The following is a 21,934-nucleotide window of genomic DNA, read 5'->3' as shown; positions in this document are numbered from 1 at the left end:
AGCACATTGACATGCATTGCAAGTATCATTGCTGTTTGCCTCTCAGAGGCATGCTCATTATTTTGGTCAGATTTTCATACTAGGAACTCCTAATCATGAAAATCTTCTTTTGTCGAACATGATTTTCATGTGCAAATGAAATACAGGAACTTTATTTTTTTCCCTATGGCCACCTGTGACCTCAACATGCTACAGAAGGGCCTCAACAAAGTTGCCCCGTCTCTGAGAGAGATTATGGAAATGTTCAAACTAATGCACAGTACTGTATGTATCAATCACACCACAGTACCACCAACACTTTACAAACACACACACACACAAACAAACTGCTGGAGAATTGACCCAGTGATTATAACTGTTTTGTTGCTTTGCATTAGGTCAGTGATAAGCAGATGTTTTATCAGAATGGTGTGACATAGGTCAGTCCTGTTGTCACAAACTAAGAACCAGCACTCTGCTGTCTTCGAAACACAATTGTTTGTTGCTTTAGCTTTGCAGAATCATCAGATGAGTGTCTTTGTAAGAATCAAAGTGACATAGTAATGACGCAAGCCTTTAGGGCACATATGGCCGGTGAGCTCACTCACTATCTTTGCAACTTTCTACAATCATTTGTTTTGATCCAAAATCTTGGTCGCTGGAGTTACTTGGTAGTATTCCAAACCAACTGGAAACTGTTGAAGAAAGTGTTTTGTCCGTCTCTTCATAAACGGAGTGACTAAGTTCAGTTGAGTTCTGGATTTTAATAAGTATTTATCAATCTGCAGATTGGGAGAGAAAACCAGACCTCTGACAATAAATGACAACACAACACCAGGCTTAGGTCTCAATCGAGTCTCTCTCCACTCTGAAGGACAGAGGACCATCTTTTATAGGCCACAAGAATGTAAACAAAGATAGTGACAGTCAGGCAGTAATGACGTTACAACAGTCTCAGAGAAAGAGATTTACAGCTCCCAACACATGACCACTCAAACTACAGAGTTCATAGTTGGAGCTCTCCTTGTAGTCATGACAAGGACCATTTAGCCAGTACTTTCTCCTGATCTCAAACATCTATTAACCCTGACACATAGACACAATCTACTCTTATTAATAGCAAGCTTACATGAGAACATACTAACTAGTATCCAATGACTAGTTCTCTTGATTAGTGAATAATGTAAGCACACAGGAAATCTAAATTTCTTCCACAAAACCAATCTAGATGGGGTTTTGACAATAAGAGAAGTGACAACAAAGGGGACTTCTGTGTTAGGAGAAAAAGACAGAAACAAGAAAGCAAAAGCAAGTCTCACATCCAGACGAGCAGTCAGCTACAAGTCCTCCCATTTCCTACTCTGCAAAGCCAGAGAGTAACATACTGTCTGGTGGGTTCAATCAGAGGAGAGTACATGGAGCACACCTGTACAGATCACATAGACCTGGACTCTTTCCATGTATCTGAAGAGTATGGATTTCTTCTGGAAAAACCAGCGGTAAAACATTCCTTCTAAGATCTGTGTCTGGCACATATATACCTGGGTGCTACTCTTCATTTAGCTTATAAATGCAAGATGTACTGTATGTTACCTCCGATTTAAAATGCATAGAAAACAACAGTGGTGAAACTCTTAGTTAAATGTAATACAGGCATGTAACCCAGGATCTTATTTGTCCACACTGTAGTTGTGACATAGCTGTGTGTGAAGAGAGGAGGTTGGTGCTTCTAAGAGTTTGATTCAACGCTTTCTGTATTCACTACTCTCTCATGAGCACGATAGGCATCCAGTGTTTTCAAAGTTTGAGTAACTCTGACCTATGCTTCATTCAGACTGACCTACCAGAATACTACAACGTTTGGATTGACTTGGCCAGCAACCTCACACACCTCATCCACACACATCAGCTCAGAGACCTGGTCCATAAGGTGAGATGCTGTACTTTTTCGTACCACCATTAAGACTATAAAGTGGGATTCTGCCAGAGCTTCATGAAAATATTTGGAAAAAATAACACACTGTTCCACCTTTGCCAACAGATGGCCAATCTGAGTCCTCACCACTTGAGAGGCCATCGACAGCTCAGGCTGGCTCACCTGGCACTGGGCTTCATCGTCATGGGTTACGTCTGGCAGGAGGGGGAACACCTGCCAGCGCAGGTGAGAATTACTTTCTGCTCTGTACAAGCCATCTTCCGGAGTCCTACCAGTGTAAATCGAATCACCTCACTAACAAAGGGTAACTTATCTTGTTTAACGGGGCCCTGGAAAAGGAGCATTAATGCTGATAGAGTGTGTGTTTAATTTTATGACTCTGATTAACAGGTGCTGCCCAAAGCTCTGGCCCTTCCCTTCTGGCTGGTGTCACAGAGACTCGGCCTCCCTCCCATTCTTACGTACGCTGATTCAGTTCTTGCCAACTGGAAACTCAGAGACTCTACAGGGTGAGTTTGACCTCGCACCTCGCAAGTTTTTGTGCAATATATCCCTATATCCATTTGCACAAACTTGAAAGAGGATAACGTATTACTGTGAAGGGGAGGCACATCGACATGCACTAACAGCATCATTGTTTGCCTTTCAGAGGCATGGACATAGGGTGAGTGTTTTTTTCTTTGGTCTGATCTTATGGTACCAGAAGTTCCCCTATCATGGGACTCCCTGTTTTGTTTCTTGTGATTTTCATGTGCAAATCAAATACAGGAACTTGGACTTGGTGTTTTCCTTTCCTGGGGGTGAGAGCTGCAGAGGGTTCTTCCTGGTTTCATTGTTGGTGGAGAAGGCTGGAAGCTCAGGGATACAGGCAAGTCTCATGAACGCCCCTGCAGCTGTCTTTGGCTGATTTCTTCTTCTCTGTCTGTCAGTCCGGGCTTTCCTTTGTCCTATTTCGAGCTCTAAAGCTCTCGAACTCTCCACAGGGAGCACTGGAGGTGATGAAAGCTAGGGCCACCTGCGACCTCATCATGCTACAGAAGGGCCTTCACAAAGTGGCCCAGTCTCTAAAGGAGATGATGAAAATGCTCAGACTCATGCATAGTATGTCTCAATCACACCACCACCACACCACACAATATTAACATGTTTTTACCCCCCCCCACACACACACACACACACACTGTTTAGTGATCAGATAAAACACTGTGATATAAGGTAATTTTAAGATTTAAGATCATGTATTTTGATGTTTGACCAGAATGGTGTGACTAAGAATGGTACGACTGTGTTGACCCTTGTCACACTGTGCAGGTCTCATGGGAAAATACATGTATTTGAAGAAGTGCTACGGTTTGAAAAGAATAATTGGTTTAAAATGTCCAGAGTTGTAGACTTTGAGATGTGGTTAGAAATGGTGGACTTGGTTGTGTGCCCAGACTTCCATCAATTACAAATTAGCATTGTGCCATGTGTTCTTAGAAAACGAATAGTTTGTTGCTCGATCTTTGCAGAAATATCAGATGTGTGTTCAAAGACTGTATCAAATCTACGTGAATCAAAGTGACATAGCAATGACATAATTCAACAAATCACACTGACACACTGACACTTGTACTGTACACATCTGTACATCATTTCAATGCTCTATCATTTCATTTCAGTAAACTGGGATGCAATTTGCATATTTCATCTTTTCAGGGCACGTTGATCCCGTCTCATTCCATGGAACTTTGAGAATTTTTTTCTCTGGGTAAGAACAAAGCACACAGGGCAGCTATGAATATAGCGTCTACTGTACAGTATGACTGCGGTGTTCCCGTGGTGACCATGTGATCTCTTGTCCTATTCAGGTGGAGAGATAATCCCATGTTACCGGATGGTCTTCACTACGAGGGGATCTGTGATGAACCTATCCAGCTGTCTGGAGGAAGTGCTGCCCAGAGCTCCTCCATCCAGTGCTTTGATGCACTACTGGGCGTTCGTCACGAAGACCAAGCAAGTATGACCCCACCCTGAACCTCTCTACATGCCGTCCGTGATCCGATCCATATCCACAAACTCTGCACGTTACATCTAGTCTAACATCTAGTCAATGTCTTTCCTACCATCTCTATGTGTAGACACTTTCCTCAAGCGCATGAGAGATTACATGCCTCTGGCCCATCGCCGGCTCATAGAGACACTGTCCAAGCATCCTTCCCTGCGCGACGACATCCTCTCCGGCTCCAGCCCCTCCCTCTGCCATGCCTATGACGCCTGTGTGCTGGCGCTGGTGGAGCTGAGGAGCTTCCACATCTGTATGGTGGCCCGCTTCATCACAGTCCCCGGGAGCCAGGCCCGGACATCCCACTGTCCTCTCAGAGGGATATGCAAGGCGTTGGATAATACTGGTACCGGCGGATCCAAACCCATGGGTTTCCTGAAGAGTGTCCGTGATGCCACTCGCAGAATGCTCATCTCAGATCATATGTGACCAGATATCCGAAATGGCTATATTCATCTAAATCAATTTTCATTTCAATTCTTACACTACACTGTATGTGTATGCTTGGTCCATGAATCTGAGGACATTGGGCTACCATTTCCATCCTTGCTCATGTGAGACTCTGTCCGAGAGTTTTTGGAAATACGTTATCTAACTTTAATCACAGGAATCTGTGTGTGTGTGTCTGTGTGGCTTGATTATCTCGAGAACCGGGCATTGAATGAAGTTGGTCATCGTCCAGTGTAGTGCTTAGGACCCAAGGACGTGCAGTGCCGCATGAATGAAATGTAGTCTGGCTTGGGAAATGAACAAGAGGAAGCACCTTCTGTCAATTTAAACTAGAATAACTAGCAACCAGTCACATACTGAAATATGTACCTCTTGTACCTTTTGTACCTCACTGCTCTTGTGGAATAATTTCCTATGCTTGGATCAATTTAATCAATGGGATCCTAATCGTTAAAACCAAGGAAATGGTTTAAAGTCACTGGTCAAAGCTTGATAGATTGCCACACTATCTTTTTTAAGACTGACAAGAAAACTCAAATGAGCTCAATGTAGCTTGCTTACTGACACTGGATAGAAAACCATTGCAGCCTGGCGAAATTATTACCTAAAGTGGCTAGCTAGATGAACTAGTTAGTCATCTAAATCTAGTCAGCTACATTGTTGATGCAATTTGATTGTATACACCATGACAACACCTGTATATTGCTCGGATTGTTTAATAAAACGAAACAAAAACAAAATCCCTAAAATCTATGATTGATGAGGGAGAAACAAGATTTCTTCAAGCAGAGGGAGGGCCCATTACAATCCATTTGTTTTAGGTAATTCCTTTTAGATAAGTATTGTAGATATTATTGGACAAGCCTAACATGGAAAAACTCAAAAAAAAGTGTGATGAGTTACGGTTTGTGAAAAGCCTCAAAAGAAAGAACATTCAAATCTCCACCACAGCCCTAACTCTACCAAAAACAAGTATATTTCAGTACACAGCTGGTCCACTTGTTCCAACACTGAAGCTATGTTGGCCTGTATTGGATGCATGTCAGAGAGCTGAACCAGATGTACTCTTAACATTAACTGTGCTCTTTTTCCCCCCATATATTTTACCCTGTGAAGGTCAGACATGAAACAACTCAGGTGTCCCAATACATATTGCCTTGAGCACTACTTCTGACTGCAGTATATGTCCTCAGAGACCTGAACTGTTGGCCCTACCCCTCTGACTTCACCCGCTTTACCATGGTAACTGCTGTTTATAGCTCAGAGCATAGACCTCTTTGAACCAGCATTGAGAAATGATACAACAGTGACATTAAGAAAGTCATAGACAGAAGGAAGGATAAAGGGAAGGGAGAAGTGAGATATGGAGTGATGGAATGATGTCAGAGGGAGGCAAAAAAGGAGGAAAATATATGTGCCGGAATGACTAAAAAGGCAACTACAGACAGATAGAAAGAGAGGTGTAGGAGGGGAGATTGCTCCTCTGGTTTGAGGGGGAGCAAGCTGAGAGCCTTTGGGTAGCAGGTGTTGGGCTGGAGATGACCCAATCATAAGTCACCCGAGTGGTGCCCCTGCCAGCCATCGAACCAGTCACAAGCAAGGGAGAAAAACAGAGTTGTGTAGACAGCAGTTTGCACTGTAGAAGAGTGCAGCTGAGACCTGGTCACAGACAGATTCTCTGCTGATAAGGCAGAGAGCAGCATGTACTACTGAGTAAATATGGTACGATTAGCTGTTGTTGTACAATGATGTATTATATCTGATTTGAATGAAGACAGACTATTAAACTCATACAAAGTCCTCTGTATGCAGGAAATTAGGGTAATGTATGTGAAAGAAATACAGACACATATTTTCAATTGAGAATGCTTTACTTGTGAAGTAAAAATGGTACAAAATTCATAATATGCACATTATCAATGAATTGCACTTCCTCAAGGTAAAGTCTGTGTTTGTCCTTCCGCCCGCTAAGTTACAGTGTGTAATAAGACTACAAACCCTGCATTAAAATGATGGACCAGCTCAACAAGAGAGGGTCTTTTTTATATCACATTATACTTGAAACGTAAATATAACAAATCTATACAGAACTTTATTTACTACTATGACACGCATTTTGTGGCCACCATTGATGCTGTTTTAGTTATACTGCTACAGTTGCTGTTTCTCTCTATGGGCAAAATTAACTAACTAATCATACATTATTGTGTTATGCCTAAATCAATGCTATAGCCCTTCTGGAGTCTTGCAAATTCAGCGCATGGATGGAATGCCTGTAATGTCTTCAATGGTGGAATGTTTAATCATCAAATCAAATCACACAGAGCCTTTTCAAGTTGTTAGATGATAATCAGTTATATGTATGTCATTCAGAACAAGACCCATATCATTATAGAATTGACTTATGCTGTGTAATAACGGACTAGGGAGTTGATCCCAATAACTATGCTCAACAAATACATGGGAACCAGACAAATCTGCAAGCTCTGACTATTTTCTCTGCTGGATTGACCTGGCCACCCTCCTATTCAAGTAGATTTACATCAGACTGGGATCTGGTTGGGCCAATCACAACAGTTTATCTGAATAAGGTTTAATATGATAACTGTACCGAGGAGTAGCCTAGAGACAAGATGAATGAGCAAAAAAAAAAGAAGCTTTTATTTGCTCTGGCAGACCAATTCATAAATGTGTATTAGTCTTGAACTTTCATTTTTGATATCCAATGAGCATTGTCAACAGCGTAGGCCAAAATGCCTCTGGACGCAATTGTATAGAATATCATTTTGGTTAAGAAAATGCCTCAATGGTACTACTCTGTCCATTTATCATTTTACGTAAACCCTCACGTATCAGATAAACGCTTATGATTGGCCCGGCACTTTTTATGCAGGAGGGAAACATATTTTTTTATAGGAGTTTCCCAGGATCTGGTTCCCAGGCTAGGTCTGGCCACCTTCTTATTAAACAGATTTCCCTTCCTGGTCTGGTGATGCCAGGCAAACAGAGGAGCAATGTTGAGGCATTTTGTAAAAGAAAACCTTGCTCTACAATTGTGTCCAGAAGCAATTTGGTCTGCACCCTTTAATAATGCCCCTCGGAAATCCAAAATAAACTGAGGGGTTCCAGACTAGTACGCATTTATAAATGAGTCTGCCAATGCCAGGCTACAAATAATAGGTGTTCTTTACAATACACATCTTTGCTGTGGGTGGGAGTCAAAGAGTAAGCTGGGTTTGGCCTGTTTGCTGGGGAATGATAACTTGAACTGGTTCACTAGTGATGAATCCAAAATAAGCTTTTACTTGCATGGAATTTTGTCGAAAACATTAATCTGCCTGCTTGATACAATAGCATGAATCCTAAGACTGTAAAACATCAGTAATTACTCCTCAATATTTGTACATAAAACTATGACTCAAATCCAAAAATACATGTTTTCTGCATTACTAGCGACAGGATATGCTTCAAGAAGTGGAATCCTAAACCTAATTGGATATACTATAACAAAACATTGCTTCTATATTTAGAGAGGGAGTCATTCCAGGTATTCAGTTTTTTTTTGTATTCCTGAATTGTGTGTCAACACATGAGGTTGACAGTGAGAGAGTGTGTAAGAGCGAAACGACAAACAAAAGAAAAAGGGAGACAGAGAGAGAGAGAGAGAGAGAGAGAGAGAGAGAGAGAGAGAGAGAGAGAGAGAGAGAGAGAGAGAGAGAATAAGTGAGGTTTTCAGGCATGTCGTGTATTTTGTTAGTCCTCTATCCATGTCACTCTCAGTATCCAAATGTCTGTGCTGTGCCGAGGGGCTGATGTACAGCTCAGGAAGCTTCTGAGAGAACAAGCCTTTCACATGGCGATTCCTCTTCTATTCAAAGACTGGTGTCTCTGGGGAGAGAGAGACCAGAAGTATGTCTTTGGAAAAATGCAAAATCATAAATAAAAAACTGAGAGGTACATTTTCTCAATAAATAAATAAACATCCATTTTCGAAAAAGAGGACACAAACATACCCAGTCTCACCTTGTTCTGCAAACTTCTAACCTGCGTAAGTCAATCGTCTCTGGCACATTAAGCCATAAATGGAAGGTTTGGCAGGCTCTAAACCATCATGAACAAAAGATTGTTTTTGTCTCTCACAGAGAAGACTCCCATTATAGTTCATTCCCAAAATCCCATGGTTGCTGTGGCTCTCGGTCCTCTGGAGTGGAAATTTTTCTTTCGGACTTGCCAATGGAGGGCCAGACAGGTAAAACAGACCCACCCGGAAGGCCATTCCAAAGCCAGACAAGTTCTTTAAAGAAACCAGAGTTTCCAGCGGGCATGCTTTTTGGACTCAGTCTTGGACTTGCGTTTTGGGGTGGAGGTGAACACCTCGTGGGGGTAAGGCAGAGCAGGGCATTGTGGGTGATCCATTGGGCACAGTCTCTTCATCAACGGCTGCAGCTTATCCTCCTGCTGCTTGAAGTCCAGCTCCACACTGCAACAGACAACATGGAAAAGTTACCAGCGTGCTTCATTGTTTCTTTGATGTTGTACTGTACTCTACATAGGGCGACAATGACTGGGTTTTTGTGTGAGACGTATTTAACATATTCATGTTTTCTATCTTTTTTGTTGATTACCAGTATTTAAATGCTTTAATGTCATGCTTTTCGTTGAATGTTTTAGATCGACTTTACTATTTTTATTGTGACTGATACGTTTTTCACAAATAATCAATGCAAAAGCATGACTCCACATAATGTGTTGTATCAGGTCCTCTCAAAGGTTAGCTGTAGTTGATATTTTACCAGACTGTTTGCCAATAATATTGATATCAAGTGTTTGGTCCATCAGTAATCCAGGTCAGTGACTCAAGGCCAGATGGACAGGAAGAAGCGGAAGGCCAGTTACACTGCATCATTGATAATACTATCAGCACCACCCGCATCCTCAGTTACATTGTTCAAAAACGGTGTATGTCCAGAGGCAAGGCATGTCTATGACATTCATATCAAATTTGGACACGTTTTAGGCATTGTCCTATGTTAACACTGCCTTGATGTGGAGATAGTCGGGATCCTGATGACGTCATACTTCCTCACTGCTAGGGTAATCCGGAGTTGGCTACCATGTGTCTGCTGGGACATGAAGCTTGAACTCTTAGATTAAATCTCTCAGGACTGGGAGGAGCGCAGGGTTTAATCCCAACGAAATGAAATCTTTGAGAGCCAAAGCAGAGGGGGATATGCCCCTGTATATTATACAGTAAGAGGAGAATAAATGCATTATTATACATTATGTGCTACAGCCCTACTCTCCTTTTATGGATATTGATCCAGTTCAGTCTGAGTAGCTGGGTAGTAAATATGGAAAGTATACTGGCTTGCAATTGAGCACAAAAATGAATCATTGTATGCCATCCGCATGCAATGTACAAAAGATTTATCTAAAGATAGTGCATTAATATGACCCTTCTAACTAGGCAACCCATGGAGTGGTCTAAAAAAATGACCATCGTTATTGAAATGACACACACTGTGCATCTACATGTTTTTTTTTACTTCATAGTTTTATTAAACTATTAACATCCTAGATAAAATTATATGATGGAGTGGCATACTTCTGCTGCACAGACATACAGCAGCCTTCTTGGGCAGGCAAATTAGGTCTATAAAGAAGATGTTGGACTGAAAGTGACATAATGCATATTGAAAAACTGGACACCAAAGAGAAGTATTAGTTCAGAATGGAACTCGATTAAAAAAATCCAGAGAAAATGTGATTGCCAAAATTGACTTGTTGGTCAATCCATGCATTTTAGAAGATGTGAATGCAGTCTTGACACAAATCCCTGTAAAAACGTCAATGTGACAGTACATATAGAATATCACTAAACCCAATATCCACTATTGGGTTTAAATTTCATATCACCTGAAAGCAGAACATTCCAAAACAAATTTTCCTTCTAGCAATTTCAGAGGCTGTCTGAAAATAAGTTTGAAACAAACTCCTAACTGCTTCATATATTCAGAACATTCCCTTATTCCCCAATATTTTCAGAAGGGTTTTGAAAGTTGAGCATCTCTCAGCTCAGCCAGATGCCAATTCACAGAGAGCAGAGCAGAATACCACAGCACAGCACACTACGGAATGGTCTTGGCACTTATTAAGCAATTAATCACTTGGCGAAGGGCTGCAATTACTGTGTGCTGTGGACAATTGACTCAGTGGGAAGCCATGGGCCCCCGGTGTACTACACAGAGCAGCCATGGGGAGCTGGTTCTGAAGCACAGTAAATATAGGAACCAGATCTGAGATCATCTCCATGTAAACATGAGGAGATGTGGGAGTCTGCTTCAGGCTTTCAGATGCAGACCATTCTGCAGTTTGGTTGTGCTTTATGAGAACATGCTTCTATGATCTGTGGTTAACTGAGTGTTTACCTGGCGTCCTGGTGGGATCTACAACACTCAATGATGGCCTCTTTTGGAAGGGAGCTGTTGGCGGTGGTCTATCTCTCAAACCCTGTCTTCCCCTTCTATTGTATACCTGTTTTTCTTCTCTACTGTTTACCCATTGGTGGATTCTTGTGGACAAGATTCATCTTGTTGTTGTCATTGCTGACCCTGCACTGCTGTGTTAAGAATATAACACAGTGAGCTGTACAGAATGCTGCACATATCCTTTTTGCCTTTCCTTGTAAGTGACAATTAAGGACTACAGGAACAATCCTTACGAGAAAATGTTTTCATTTAAATGACTGGACTTGATCATATTTTACTTTACTAAATTTGACTTGGAATTTGTTTTTTTATCATGAGCAATTTTCAATCACAACCAAACAGCTGATTAATAAACACAAAAAAACATCTGGAGCTTTATAAACAATTATTCACTGTAACACCCAAAGCTCTGCAGACTCAGCATGGGGCACACAAGTTAATTACCACCTAGCTTCTCATAACAGTCATTACACAACATCACTACTAAACTCATCTTCCATTCAATTTGATTATCACGTTCCTCTAAAGTCATTATCAACTCCAAATTGAATGAAACTCCTCAGGAGACCCTATATAGTGCTGTTACAGTATCTTGCTGCTCTCGGTCATACAGTGCAGAGCCATAGCCATGTCAGTAGCTAGGAATTCTCACCCCAGTATATTTTCTCACTAACTACTGTTGGTGACAGTGCCGTGAGATAACACACAGAGGTATTTCACTTCCAAACCAGAGGGATGTCATTTTCTCAGGATAACCTTCTCTGCATACTAACTGTGGGGTCACACAACGTTCAGAGTTTAAGCTGCAGCAAAGCTACAGACGGCTACAGTCGTTGAGGGCTTGCATCGTTTCCTCACCAGGAGCATAAATTGCTCAGGGTTCTGTAGCTACAGTATGACAAGCCTTCTTTTTTTTTCTTCTTTTTTTTTACTTGGTGCCCACCTCCTTTGACATTCCCTTATTTTCCCCATGCTCTTGGTTCTGGTAAGGAGAGGGTGGGGGATCAATACCGTCGTGGTTGTTTATGCCCCCTGCCATCTATGCGTCCCTCCTCTCCCTTACCCTCTCCCTCCCCGCCCTGTTTGTGTCCTGTTTGTATTGGTTGCAGTGACGCATGAGATGCTGCAGTATATAGGGGGGTGGGGCCAGAGGAGGGGTTGCTGGTGCTAGGGGTGTGGAAGTGGAAGTGGGGGGGAGGGAGCATGGAGGGAGGGGTAGTTGGACACTTGGTAGGGCCCGTAGATTGAGTACCTTATTGGGGCTTGGCCGCTGTTTGGAACCCCAGGCCCTGGATTTATCGGTCTTATTGGAGCTGTCGCGCCACTCTGCATTGAAAGGCCCTGCATTTTAGCGGCTGCAAATCTTGGCAATGAGCAGTTACTGTCTAAGTTTGAGGAATAATTGGCCTTTTGGTTCTGACTTGCTCTATTCTTAAGGTTTTTTTGGCCCAAAATCGCTCACTGTACTGTACCCGGGCCAGCTCATTAAGGCGAGCCACAAAGTGGAGTGCCCAGCAAGGTGATTATTGCTGCCCCATCAGCAGTTTGACTCACCATCACAGGCCTTGCAGGTGATGGTGTAGGGATGATAAAACAATGACCTGTGGGACCAGACCTTGTGTGTGGCTGTAAGTGTACTGTACACACTGTACTGTGCGGGTAAGTCTGCAGATTAATTTGTCTTCATATGTCCTGGGGAAGAATACAGGCCCTACTGTATGTCGAGGGGAAACCATGCACCACGAGACAAAAATTAAAGATCTCATTAGATATAAACCATTGGACCAACATGACAAGCTATACACTTTTTGCATAGACCCCACTGTAAAATAATTATTCACTTTTAGTCAGGCCTTTGCAGAGGAATACGGAATACAACAATTTGCTAAGTTTTAGCTATATTTACAACCCTTGCTTTGGCAGGAATGGATAGCGTCTTGATAAATTGCCGTCTTGCTTGCCAAGTTTTGGTACGCTCTATTCAAGGACATTTCAAAATCAGACTGATGCACACAATTCAGGCAAGATGAGCTAAAAAAGCCATTTGATGATACAGAGCACTGATGAAATGATAATCTTCTCCTTTGTGGATGGTCCACAAAGACCTATTTGCATTTCCTCTGCCAATTTATGACATTCCCACATGGAGTCATTTTAAGCAATTGGGCTGCAGGCACTTAGCTGTTTGGATTATTTGAACTCTGATGGGAGCAAGTGATAGCCCTTTTTTCCTTTTTTTTTTTTTTACAAATGCATGTTTTCTCTCTCTCTAAGTCATGGAATAACTGTAACCTTGTTAGTCCCACATCAGTTTCAGAGCAGCATGCCATTCCAAATAGTTTTCATTGCACTGCATTGATACCAATGTGGTGGCTCAACCAAACATGACATCAGCATTTATGTACACGACTGAGATGGACAATATCTAGCAAAAAAAGCACATATTTTTATTTTATTTTATTACATATGAATCACCGAAATCACCAAGGAATTGCACAGCTGGTCACACTTATTAAAGCAATTAGATGACACGGTATCTGACATGAAGGAAAACAAAGACAGCGATCATGTACACAATACATTAGAGGTTGTCTGGTAGCTTTTTAAAATCTGCTTTCATGCTTGAAAAATCCTTGACAACCCACAATAGCAGGAAATCATTGTCTGCTTTTATGACTACATAACACAGTCACTGTGATCATCACCACATTTCTTATGATGGTTATTTTATTATGGATGCACTGTACATAGTTACAAACTATTGATGATTGATAGTTGACAAATGGTATTTTACAAACACATGCACACACAGCTAGAGGTGGGTCTGGGTGAATTCTATATACTATTGTCTGAATAGGTCAATAGCTGGGTTGCAGAGGTTACAATGGAGATTAACTTTCTAATTGAGGGATTAGAGTAGTTGGTGTTACTGGTCAAATAATCTACTCTGGATGTCCTAGCTGAAAATAAATGAACGTTGAACTCATGAAAGATTAAAAAAGCTTTCTCAGCAGCATCTATGTGCATGTACATGACTTATGATAGAGATGAATTGAATGTGTCCTAACAAACTGTGCAACAATGCATTAGTTGTCAAGCTCCTGTGTGCGCCATCATGTGTTCATTCATCTTCAAACTGTGTGGATACTGATCAAATGCCTTGCAAGAGTTTGGTAAAATCTGTGTTCTGATTGGTCATCACAGCCATACTGACCCAAAAGTTAAGCTTTACTCAACATTCACATCTTTATTTTGTCTGTTTTGCATTATTGTGTATTTATATGGACTGTGCAACAATACTGTTATGTAACAGTGAGCATATCCAATTTAATCTCTGGCTCTGAACAATAGCGTATTTTGTGATCTCTAATATTTTGGGGGAAATACAGTTTCCTTCTTCTTTCTGCAATAAATGTTTTATTTATTAATAATGTGAAGTAGAATATGCAAGAATGGAAAGTCCTGTGTTTCTTTTCTTTGTACCAAGGGGAAGTGATATTTAATCCTCAAGAGTGTTAACTGTCAGACAACAATGAAATTCTTGTTTTAGAGGAGAGATTTTTGAAGTGTGTGTGTGTGGGAGGAGGGGGGGGGGGCTTGGAGCAAAAGTTCTCAACTTTTTAGCTGATACAACGTTGCTTGATAAGGCATTTTGTGTCATTTGAGGTGATGGTTTAACACTTTCTGTGCATTTAGACTCAACTTCTCCTGACCTCCAGTCCAGCAAGTGCAGCTCTTACTTTGCATTGCATCCTGATCTCTTCAGGCAAATGCAAAACTATCACCCCGCATCGTCGCATTGAACACAGGCTGGCTTTACAGTGTGTATTATTGAAGTCTATTCACATTGTTTCGCATGATTTGTTTTGTGAAAAACCACCACCATCTGCGCCCCTGTCTGTGTGACTGGGGTACTGCACTGTCTGACGTAGCTGTAAACAATTTGACAGGACGGTCCAAGCAGCGGAGCAGAGACCTCTGGCTGGAGGTGACAGATGACACGGGAGTCACAGATGGAGTGGATTTGCCACCTGCCTCGGAGCCGTTCCCACCTCTCGCTCTGTCTGACTGAGGATGAGAGGGAACCTGAACATTTAAGAGTGTGTGCCAGAGTGACACCAGTGGGTATTAGCCAAAATTGAGTTGTTTGTCACGGGGGCTGAAATGGACTCAAAAGTTAAGTCGAGTAACCATGGCTATGGAGTCAATGGCTGCAGCCTTCATTGGCGGGGGCTTGGAGAGTTAACGGTTACTGACTGGATATTGTGGCTGGTTCCCAGCTGCTCTTCTGGAAACTCAATTGTATTTCCCTCTCCAGACTAATTCATTTCTCTCTGCTGTGTTTGATTGCTTCTTTCTGCTGCTCCGCTCAGGAACTCCTCTGCTCAGAGCTCCTCACAATTGTACGGGAGAAATGTGCTTTTATTTATTTTAGTACCCACCACCGTGACAATGTTACATGTTTGCACCACCTGCGTCGGGATATTCACAAAATAATGAGCTTTTTACAGATTGTGCTCGTGTCTTAATTCATTTTTTTGATCGATTAGGCCTACATTACAAATTCACAGAACTGAAATTACAGTTTAGACTGTCACGGAGTAGCCTATTTGTTGTAACTACTGACCTAACATACAATATTGATCAAACTATTGATCTCAGGCATAAATAACCTGGAGTCTATTGACTCCTCATACTGAGGTGGACAGTGTCTGATGAGTTACTGTATCGTTATCTATTTTACAACAGCCATGAACAGCTACTAAATTCCTCATCAGCCAATTATACAGTGTATGGGGATACTTGTTTGTACAGTGACAGCCATTGGCATTTTTTTTTGAAGCAGTTAGCAAAATGTATGGAAGGGGAAACCAACCTATAGATGATGCAAGCACTGTTTCGACACGTGTCACAGTTGGCGGTGTCCTGTCCTGTCCTGTATGACAGCCTGTGGATGGGGAAGAGAAAGCCAGATGATTCTTTAGGGTTAGTCTACTGGGTGTTCAAATTCACAACCTCAACATCACTTGGTTGGTAGATTATAGATGTAGATCATGGAACGGGCACAGTTTTGTCTGTCTTGATTCCAATATCCACTAAAGGCTTTAGTTGTTTGCCTCGCTCCCTTGATTCATCTTCATTTAGTGGCATCTTCACTACTACGTTCTTCCTCGATTAGTTTAATCAGGTAAAAGACAAGCTCATTTAAAGTAAAAGGATTATCTTGTTTTAGCCTTTGTATACAAATGTGCTTCACCATCTCTATTCTATAAACCGGCAAGTAGCGTCTAAATGTAACATAAATCATGTCTAATGAAAAATCGATAGAGATTTACTGTACTGCATACTTTGTTTTCCCCTGTGTACTTTCAACTCAATTTATTAAAGAAAATAATGAGATTTAGAGAAGACAATCAAGATGACAAATGTTACCCACAGTATGTTGTTTATGACATGCCCAGTGCCTCAAGGCCTATACTGAACGAGGGTTGGGATTATTTACTTGGTGGATCCTCTACATTTGGAGGATCCACATTTCCCCTGAGGCATTAACAAGGACCAGCGTAGAGGACGTGAGCGTGGACGAGCACGGAAATGGGAGGACATCTATATAAATCTATCCCAGGCTTAATAGCTACCGTCCATCAGCTCCCGTACCTTACTGGCAGCCATACTGTATAATTGTGTGCATGTGTGCTTTTGTGTGTGCGCGTGCAATACAAGCGTCAAGTAGAGGGGACCTGGGGTGCTACTAGGACATGTAATCGCTTGCTGTCAGATGAGCCTGATGGATGATGACGGAAGGGGTGACCCTAAGAGGTGGCCTCGTAGACAGAGAGAGACAGACCTGAGGACCAACCTGAAATGCTGATGAGCTTTCAAGGTCACTCGGTTCATCCATTTCCCTACCCTAATAAGGCCAAGTAAAGGCCAGAACAAATGGAGATTCCTTTAACATGTAGAATTTTTATAATTGATCATTTGGCACTTCTGGTCATAAACAGATCAAAAATGGGAATGGTTGTAAATTGGATTTTCATTACCGTCAAAGTGATTGCTTTCGTAAACTACCCAATTCTGAGGAGAGGAAGTCAATTCCGTGGAGTGCCACTGTTGTGCTGTACAAGCTATGGTTTTTCAAAGCTCCGTCAAGGGGGGAAGTAATAAAGTAATTCTCTGAGCCGTGCCTCTAAAAGTCACTCTGTGCGCTGTGAGGTTGTTTGTTGGCGCTGGCTCAGACTCGTGTTGTTTGTTTGCTCACGTCAGCTGTCCTGGGAGATGCCCTGTCCTTATCATCACTCCCTGCCCTGACTTTCTGCCTACCTGCTTCTCCTCCTGCCTGTCTGTCTGCCGTTACTCTGAAGACATCCTTGCTGGCCTGCCTACACGTGTGCCTGTCTAAATACCCTGCCTCTGTTAGCCTGTCTGTCTGCTTGCACAGTGGAATGGATGTGACTCTTCGCTCCATCAATTTCCATAACAAGGTTGGGTCAGGTTAGGTCGGATTATCCTGTGTGTTTGAAGGATAGTCAACAATGCACATACCCACACAAACACCAGACACCCCCCCCCCCCACACACACACACACACACCTCACACACACAGCACACAGTAGTGATGTCAGCATTTCTAAGACAACCTGACAACCTGCAGACATTTCTGATCCGTTTTGATGGTGTTCAATGCAACAGTCTTAGGAAACTTGGTTACATAACTCCACTAACACCAGACTTCACCATAAATATATATTCCAAAATATTGGAATCGAGAGAGTGGATTTTAAAACACTAATGGCAAAAGTCATTTCTTAGCTATCGTCCGTTATTATCAGTAGACCGTACGACACCCCAAAGTCAGTCCCTGGTCAGCACAGTGCATGCTCTCTAAACTCCTTAGAAAGTCCTTAAAAACCCCATCAGTGTCTGATTTAATGTTGACATCCAAAATAGCCTCAAGCTTTGATACAGTATAATGCGAAGAGCCTTGAACATTATTCCATAACACAATTCTGCTGCTGTTGCAGTTTAAAAACCAAAGTCAATTAGACTATAATGAGCATGCAATTGATTGTAAACAAACAGTTTGGAGGTCTACGTTTTTAAAGCTGTGTCCCTGGCAAGAAGTGTGTGGTTGGGGGTGCAAAACTGTTTGACTCATGGTCCATGGCCTCAGCCCTAACCCTACTGTAACATAAGCTTTCTACCGAAACGTCATTTTCAAATGTCCCCGTTCCCAATGTCAAAGTTGAACAGCCTTTCCACTGCACAGATTAGCAAATGTGCACTTGATCAACATTTCTTAGCACGCAGTACTTCTTGCAGTTTCATAGCGTAATCTACGCGAGCGGCCAGAATCGTGTCCCTATGTTAACTTGTCGGTCTGCGTCTGTCCACGGTCCACAGGGAGAACATGGATGAAGCCCTTCTTGTCAACAGAGGAGTTTGTGGTCTAAAAGCAGTGCTTTCAGCTGACAAACCCACAGCCATGATGCTGCCTCTCTCCCCGTTGGGAGTAGGACGGCTTTTAGAGGCTGTCCTGTTATTTGCACTTGGAGTCTGGGACCTGGGCTTTGAAGAAAGCTGTCTGAGTGGCCAGAAGAGATGGAGGAAGGTAAGGAGTGAGGGAAAGGGGGGAGAGAAATATTTTGGTTGGAGTTGAGAGAGATTGTGGTTTGAGGGAATAGGGTGTGGTGTGTGTGTGTGTGTGTCTGTGTGTGTGTGTCTGTGTGTGTGTGTGTGTGTGTGTGTGTGTGGGAGGGAGGGGTGGTTCTGCAGTGGGCCATACAGTTCCGCTGTATGCAGGACTAATAATAGTGACGGAGCAGACTGAAGGTGCCATAGAGAAGCAACTTAAGTAGAGATGAAAGGCTTGGCTTTATGAGCCGCTGCTAATTGGCCCTAAGCAAGTTCCTGTGAGATGACACTGGAGGTGTCTTGTTCTCGGGTGGCTGGGGAGGAGGATTAAATGCAATATGCTTTTGTGCCACTCTGGGTTTTGGCTTTAGACAGCTTTTCAAGTCCCATCCATTGGTTAAGACGTGTTAATGTTCTTGGCCTCAAATGAATATAGAGGAGCATGTGGCTATTTCCTAGTGCAGAGTTTAGGAGCAGTTATACTCCCCTGCTCATGTGATCAGATTATGCAGTCGACGACAATGTTTACTGTGCATTCAGTTTCAATCCTGCCCCCATACTGAGTCTCAATATTTTAAGACTAAGATCAACTCAGCACCAACACTGCCAGAAGCCAAATGTCAAATATGTGACAGGAGCTGGTAAATTGTGCAAGGTTATTTTCCAGTTTTACATATTAGAAAGTGCAGATTGTGAGCTTGTTGTGTCATTCATTGAAATCTCAAAATAGTTGAAGACAATGTGCTTATTTTAACATTGGCACACCTTAAATAAACTAGCAGAGAAAAATTCCCAAGTATATCCAGACAAGTATATATTCCTTAACAAGCCTACATTCCCGACGTGACTATGAGTATTCAGCTATCCACAAAAATGTGTTTATTATGTTTATTACCTTTTCATTACTTTCGTAATAGAAAAAAAAGGAATGTCGTGGGAAAAAATACATTGGGGTCTCCCAGCGCATTTTGAAGATTGCCGACATGCAGACCTATGAACCAGCTAACGTCACACATACACGGGCCATCATTAACCAAGATAAAACTGCACGGTCTTCTCACCCTTCTCTCTGGGCTTCTCCCTTCTCCAGCTCCTGGATGACCCCCAGTAAGACCTTGATGGTCTCCTGGCTGGAGCTGATCAAAGTCTCCATGGCCTGCAGCTGTGCTTTAATCTCTCCATCCCCGGGGGAGGGCACCACCTGCCCGCAGGCTCCCAGCCGCCCTGGGGGGCAGCCCTGACCCCCCACACTCTGCTGAGGCTGGCTGGAGGATGATACATGTCCTGCACTGGCCTGAGGCGGAGCCTGAGAAGAGCACCCGGCGCTGTGGGGCAGCGTTTGAGAGTGCTGTCCGTTTAACTGCGTGGCCTTCTTGCGTTTGTACCTCCCCGACGGGCTCCCTATACAATCCACACGGGTTAAGGAGTTCCACGCCACGGGACCTGGGGTCTTTGACCTTGCGTCCTGAGAGGAAACCTCACAGTTGACCAGCTGGCGTTTGGAGGAAGTGCCGTCTTTCAAGTCCAGTGTGTCTTTGGATAATCCTTTGTGTTTGGTCCTGGTGCCACAGACCTGGTACTCGGCGTCCGCCTTGGGATCAGCAGGGGTTCTGGAAACGCCCCCTGGTCCAGCGGGGATGTGCGAGGGGTCCGGACAGGTCGGTCCGTCCATGCAGTTGGCGCCAGAGAGCAGATCCTCTGGCCCACTGCTGTTGTCCGTGTGGTGAAGAAGCGCTTTGGTCTGCCCCACAATTTTCCCCCCACAACGGGATGACGCGGCCAAACTCCCTCCCTCCTCCCCTTCCCCGGGCCCTTTCATGTCACTCAGAAACCCATTGTTCTGCCCTTTGTGGTTCTCCACCAAGGCGGTGTGTTTGATCGTGTGGCCCTTCTTCCGCTCAAAGGGAAACGTTTGGTAGTGTTTGGTCAGGTCCGGCGAGGTCTGCACGCCCGTGCTCTTGGTCACGTTGGGGATGGAACGCCGCGCAGGCATGGTCATGTACTTCCTGTACGTCACCTTGCAGGAAATGGAGCGGGAACCCTTCCCTGCCGCTCGCTGCTCTTTCTGGGCCTCGCAGATGTCCTTAAAGCGGACCTGGAGGGCCTTGTTCCTCTTCTTCACCTGGGGCCTGCCGGACTCCTCCTCTGGACCGTGGGAAGGGCCTGTGTCCGAGTCTGACTCTGAGTTGGAGAGAACCACGCTTTTGCTGCTGGCCTCCCTACTCACCATGGTTCCTGGGAAGAGAGGGAGAGAAAGAGTCAGTCGGTGCTATGTGGGAAGGTGGAATCTCACTTCTATAGCGTTAAATAAAGAGAGAGACAGGGAGCAGATGGTCAATTTTTTGGTCTGACATCACGTCTAGCATCTTGCCTACTATGCTGTTTTTCGGCACTCGATTATGTTTGATATTATGAATGACGTATGCAAAAAAGCTTTTAAAAATGGTGAGGTAAGCTAAATGTAATAATAGCACAGGTCACTTAGAATCTTTTTATGATCAAGTATTACCAGACCACAAAGACACCATTTTGGTCTGCAAGGTAGAGATCATGGTTTAATCCCTATGGAGTGCAGCAATGAATAATGACTGACTTGTCATCACTGTGACACTGATAGTCTTTGTAAGCTATTTTTAACTAATGCATGGACTGGACAATGTTTAAATGCATGAAAGCCAGTGTATGGAAATGAAGCATCAAGACATCAAAGGCAACTTGTTCATCGTTTTCATTAGACATAATGTGAAAAAATACACCAACATGTATAATTTATGAATACACAAAGTCAGGCTGTTCTTGGCATCCTAACTTTATTCATTCTTCATTCATTCCGAGACGTTAATCCATCACAACGACTGTTGGGCTGCCTCGCCCAATCTTGATTACAAACCCAACTTGATGGACTTCTCTCCCCCACAGAACATGCAGGAGGACAAGTCTTATTATAATAAATCTGTATCAATTGAATGTTTTCAGAATTGCCAGGCCCTATATCCTGAGATGAACGTATGACATAGAATGCAGGTATTAGAGCAGCCCAATAGAACACACAAGGCCTTCATTTGGAGTGACGCATACAGTCCAGTATAAATAAGCAGGGGAACACATTTACACATCTGTTCGGATTCTCTCCAGCCATCTGTATGTATCCAGTACTTTGCACACTTGCTGTGACCTTGCCTCCTTGGCTCCTCAGTATCATCCTTTGCCACCCGCATAAAAGAAAACAGAGCACCAATGCACTATTGCCACCCCTATAAAGACAGCCTTTTGTCAGTACACCAAAGGCTGGGCTCCTCTCTCTACCACGATACTCAGAGAGCAGTGGACAAGGACTGATAAAGCAGGCCAGTGGAGTGCATAGGGAATTTTTGCCACGTGTTTCACCTTGCGTGCTGGCTA

At 43.1% G+C, this 21,934-nt stretch overlaps 2 protein-coding genes across 2 annotated transcripts; one reads left to right on the top strand and one right to left on the bottom strand.

The window, feature by feature from the left end:
• The first annotated feature begins 1,394 nt into the window (after positions 1 to 1,394).
• On the top strand, positions 1,395 to 4,388 carry LOC146268236 (indoleamine 2,3-dioxygenase 2-like). The gene is made up of 10 exons (XM_084709440.1): positions 1,395 to 1,478; positions 1,814 to 1,909; positions 2,021 to 2,140; positions 2,306 to 2,424; positions 2,565 to 2,579; positions 2,684 to 2,783; positions 2,899 to 3,016; positions 3,614 to 3,665; positions 3,766 to 3,914; positions 4,036 to 4,388. Exons 1-10 carry the CDS (start codon positions 1,395 to 1,397, stop codon positions 4,386 to 4,388), a joined length of 1,206 nt encoding a protein of 401 aa, XP_084565566.1.
• Positions 4,389 to 8,705: 4,317 nt separating this feature from the next.
• Positions 8,706 to 20,762, bottom strand: insyn2ab (inhibitory synaptic factor 2Ab). Its single transcript, XM_084667112.1, has 3 exons — positions 19,594 to 20,762; positions 15,774 to 15,845; positions 8,706 to 8,889 (listed from the first exon to the last, which is right to left on the bottom strand). The coding sequence occupies exons 1-3, from the start codon at positions 20,760 to 20,762 to the stop codon at positions 8,706 to 8,708; spliced, it is 1,425 nt and encodes a 474-aa protein (XP_084523238.1).
• Between the last annotated feature and the right edge of the window lie 1,172 nt (positions 20,763 to 21,934).

Source organism: Hypomesus nipponensis, chromosome 11, assembly GCF_054491055.1.
Source record: "Hypomesus nipponensis isolate SF chromosome 11, ASM5449105v1, whole genome shotgun sequence".
In the NCBI taxonomy this organism is placed as follows: Eukaryota; Metazoa; Chordata; class Actinopteri; order Osmeriformes; family Osmeridae; genus Hypomesus; species Hypomesus nipponensis.
Note: the sequence above shows the minus strand (reverse complement) of the source record. Positions and strands in the feature narration are given on the sequence as shown.

What these genes read in the sequence shown, in the direction of transcription:
- LOC146268236 (XM_084709440.1), top strand. Translation starts at nt 1,395, where the DNA reads ATGGAGCACACCTGTACAGATCACATAGACCTGGACTCTTTCCATGTA. An exon ending in TCAGAGACCTGGTCCATAAG is followed by an intron (nt 1,910 to 2,020) that starts GTGAGATGCTGT and finishes CTTTGCCAACAG; the next exon opens with ATGGCCAATCTGAGTCCTCA. An exon ending in TTGAGAATTTTTTTCTCTGG is followed by an intron (nt 3,666 to 3,765) that starts GTAAGAACAAAG and finishes TGTCCTATTCAG; the next exon opens with GTGGAGAGATAATCCCATGT.
- insyn2ab (XM_084667112.1), bottom strand. Translation starts at nt 20,762, where the DNA reads ATGGTGAGTAGGGAGGCCAGCAGCAAAAGCGTGGTTCTCTCCAACTCA. An exon ending in GGAGAAGCCCAGAGAGAAGG is followed by an intron (nt 15,846 to 19,593) that starts GTGAGAAGACCG and finishes CCCCATCCACAG; the next exon opens with GCTGTCATACAGGACAGGAC. An exon ending in AGTGCTTGCATCATCTATAG is followed by an intron (nt 8,890 to 15,773) that starts GTTGGTTTCCCC and finishes TGTCTGTTGCAG; the next exon opens with TGTGGAGCTGGACTTCAAGC.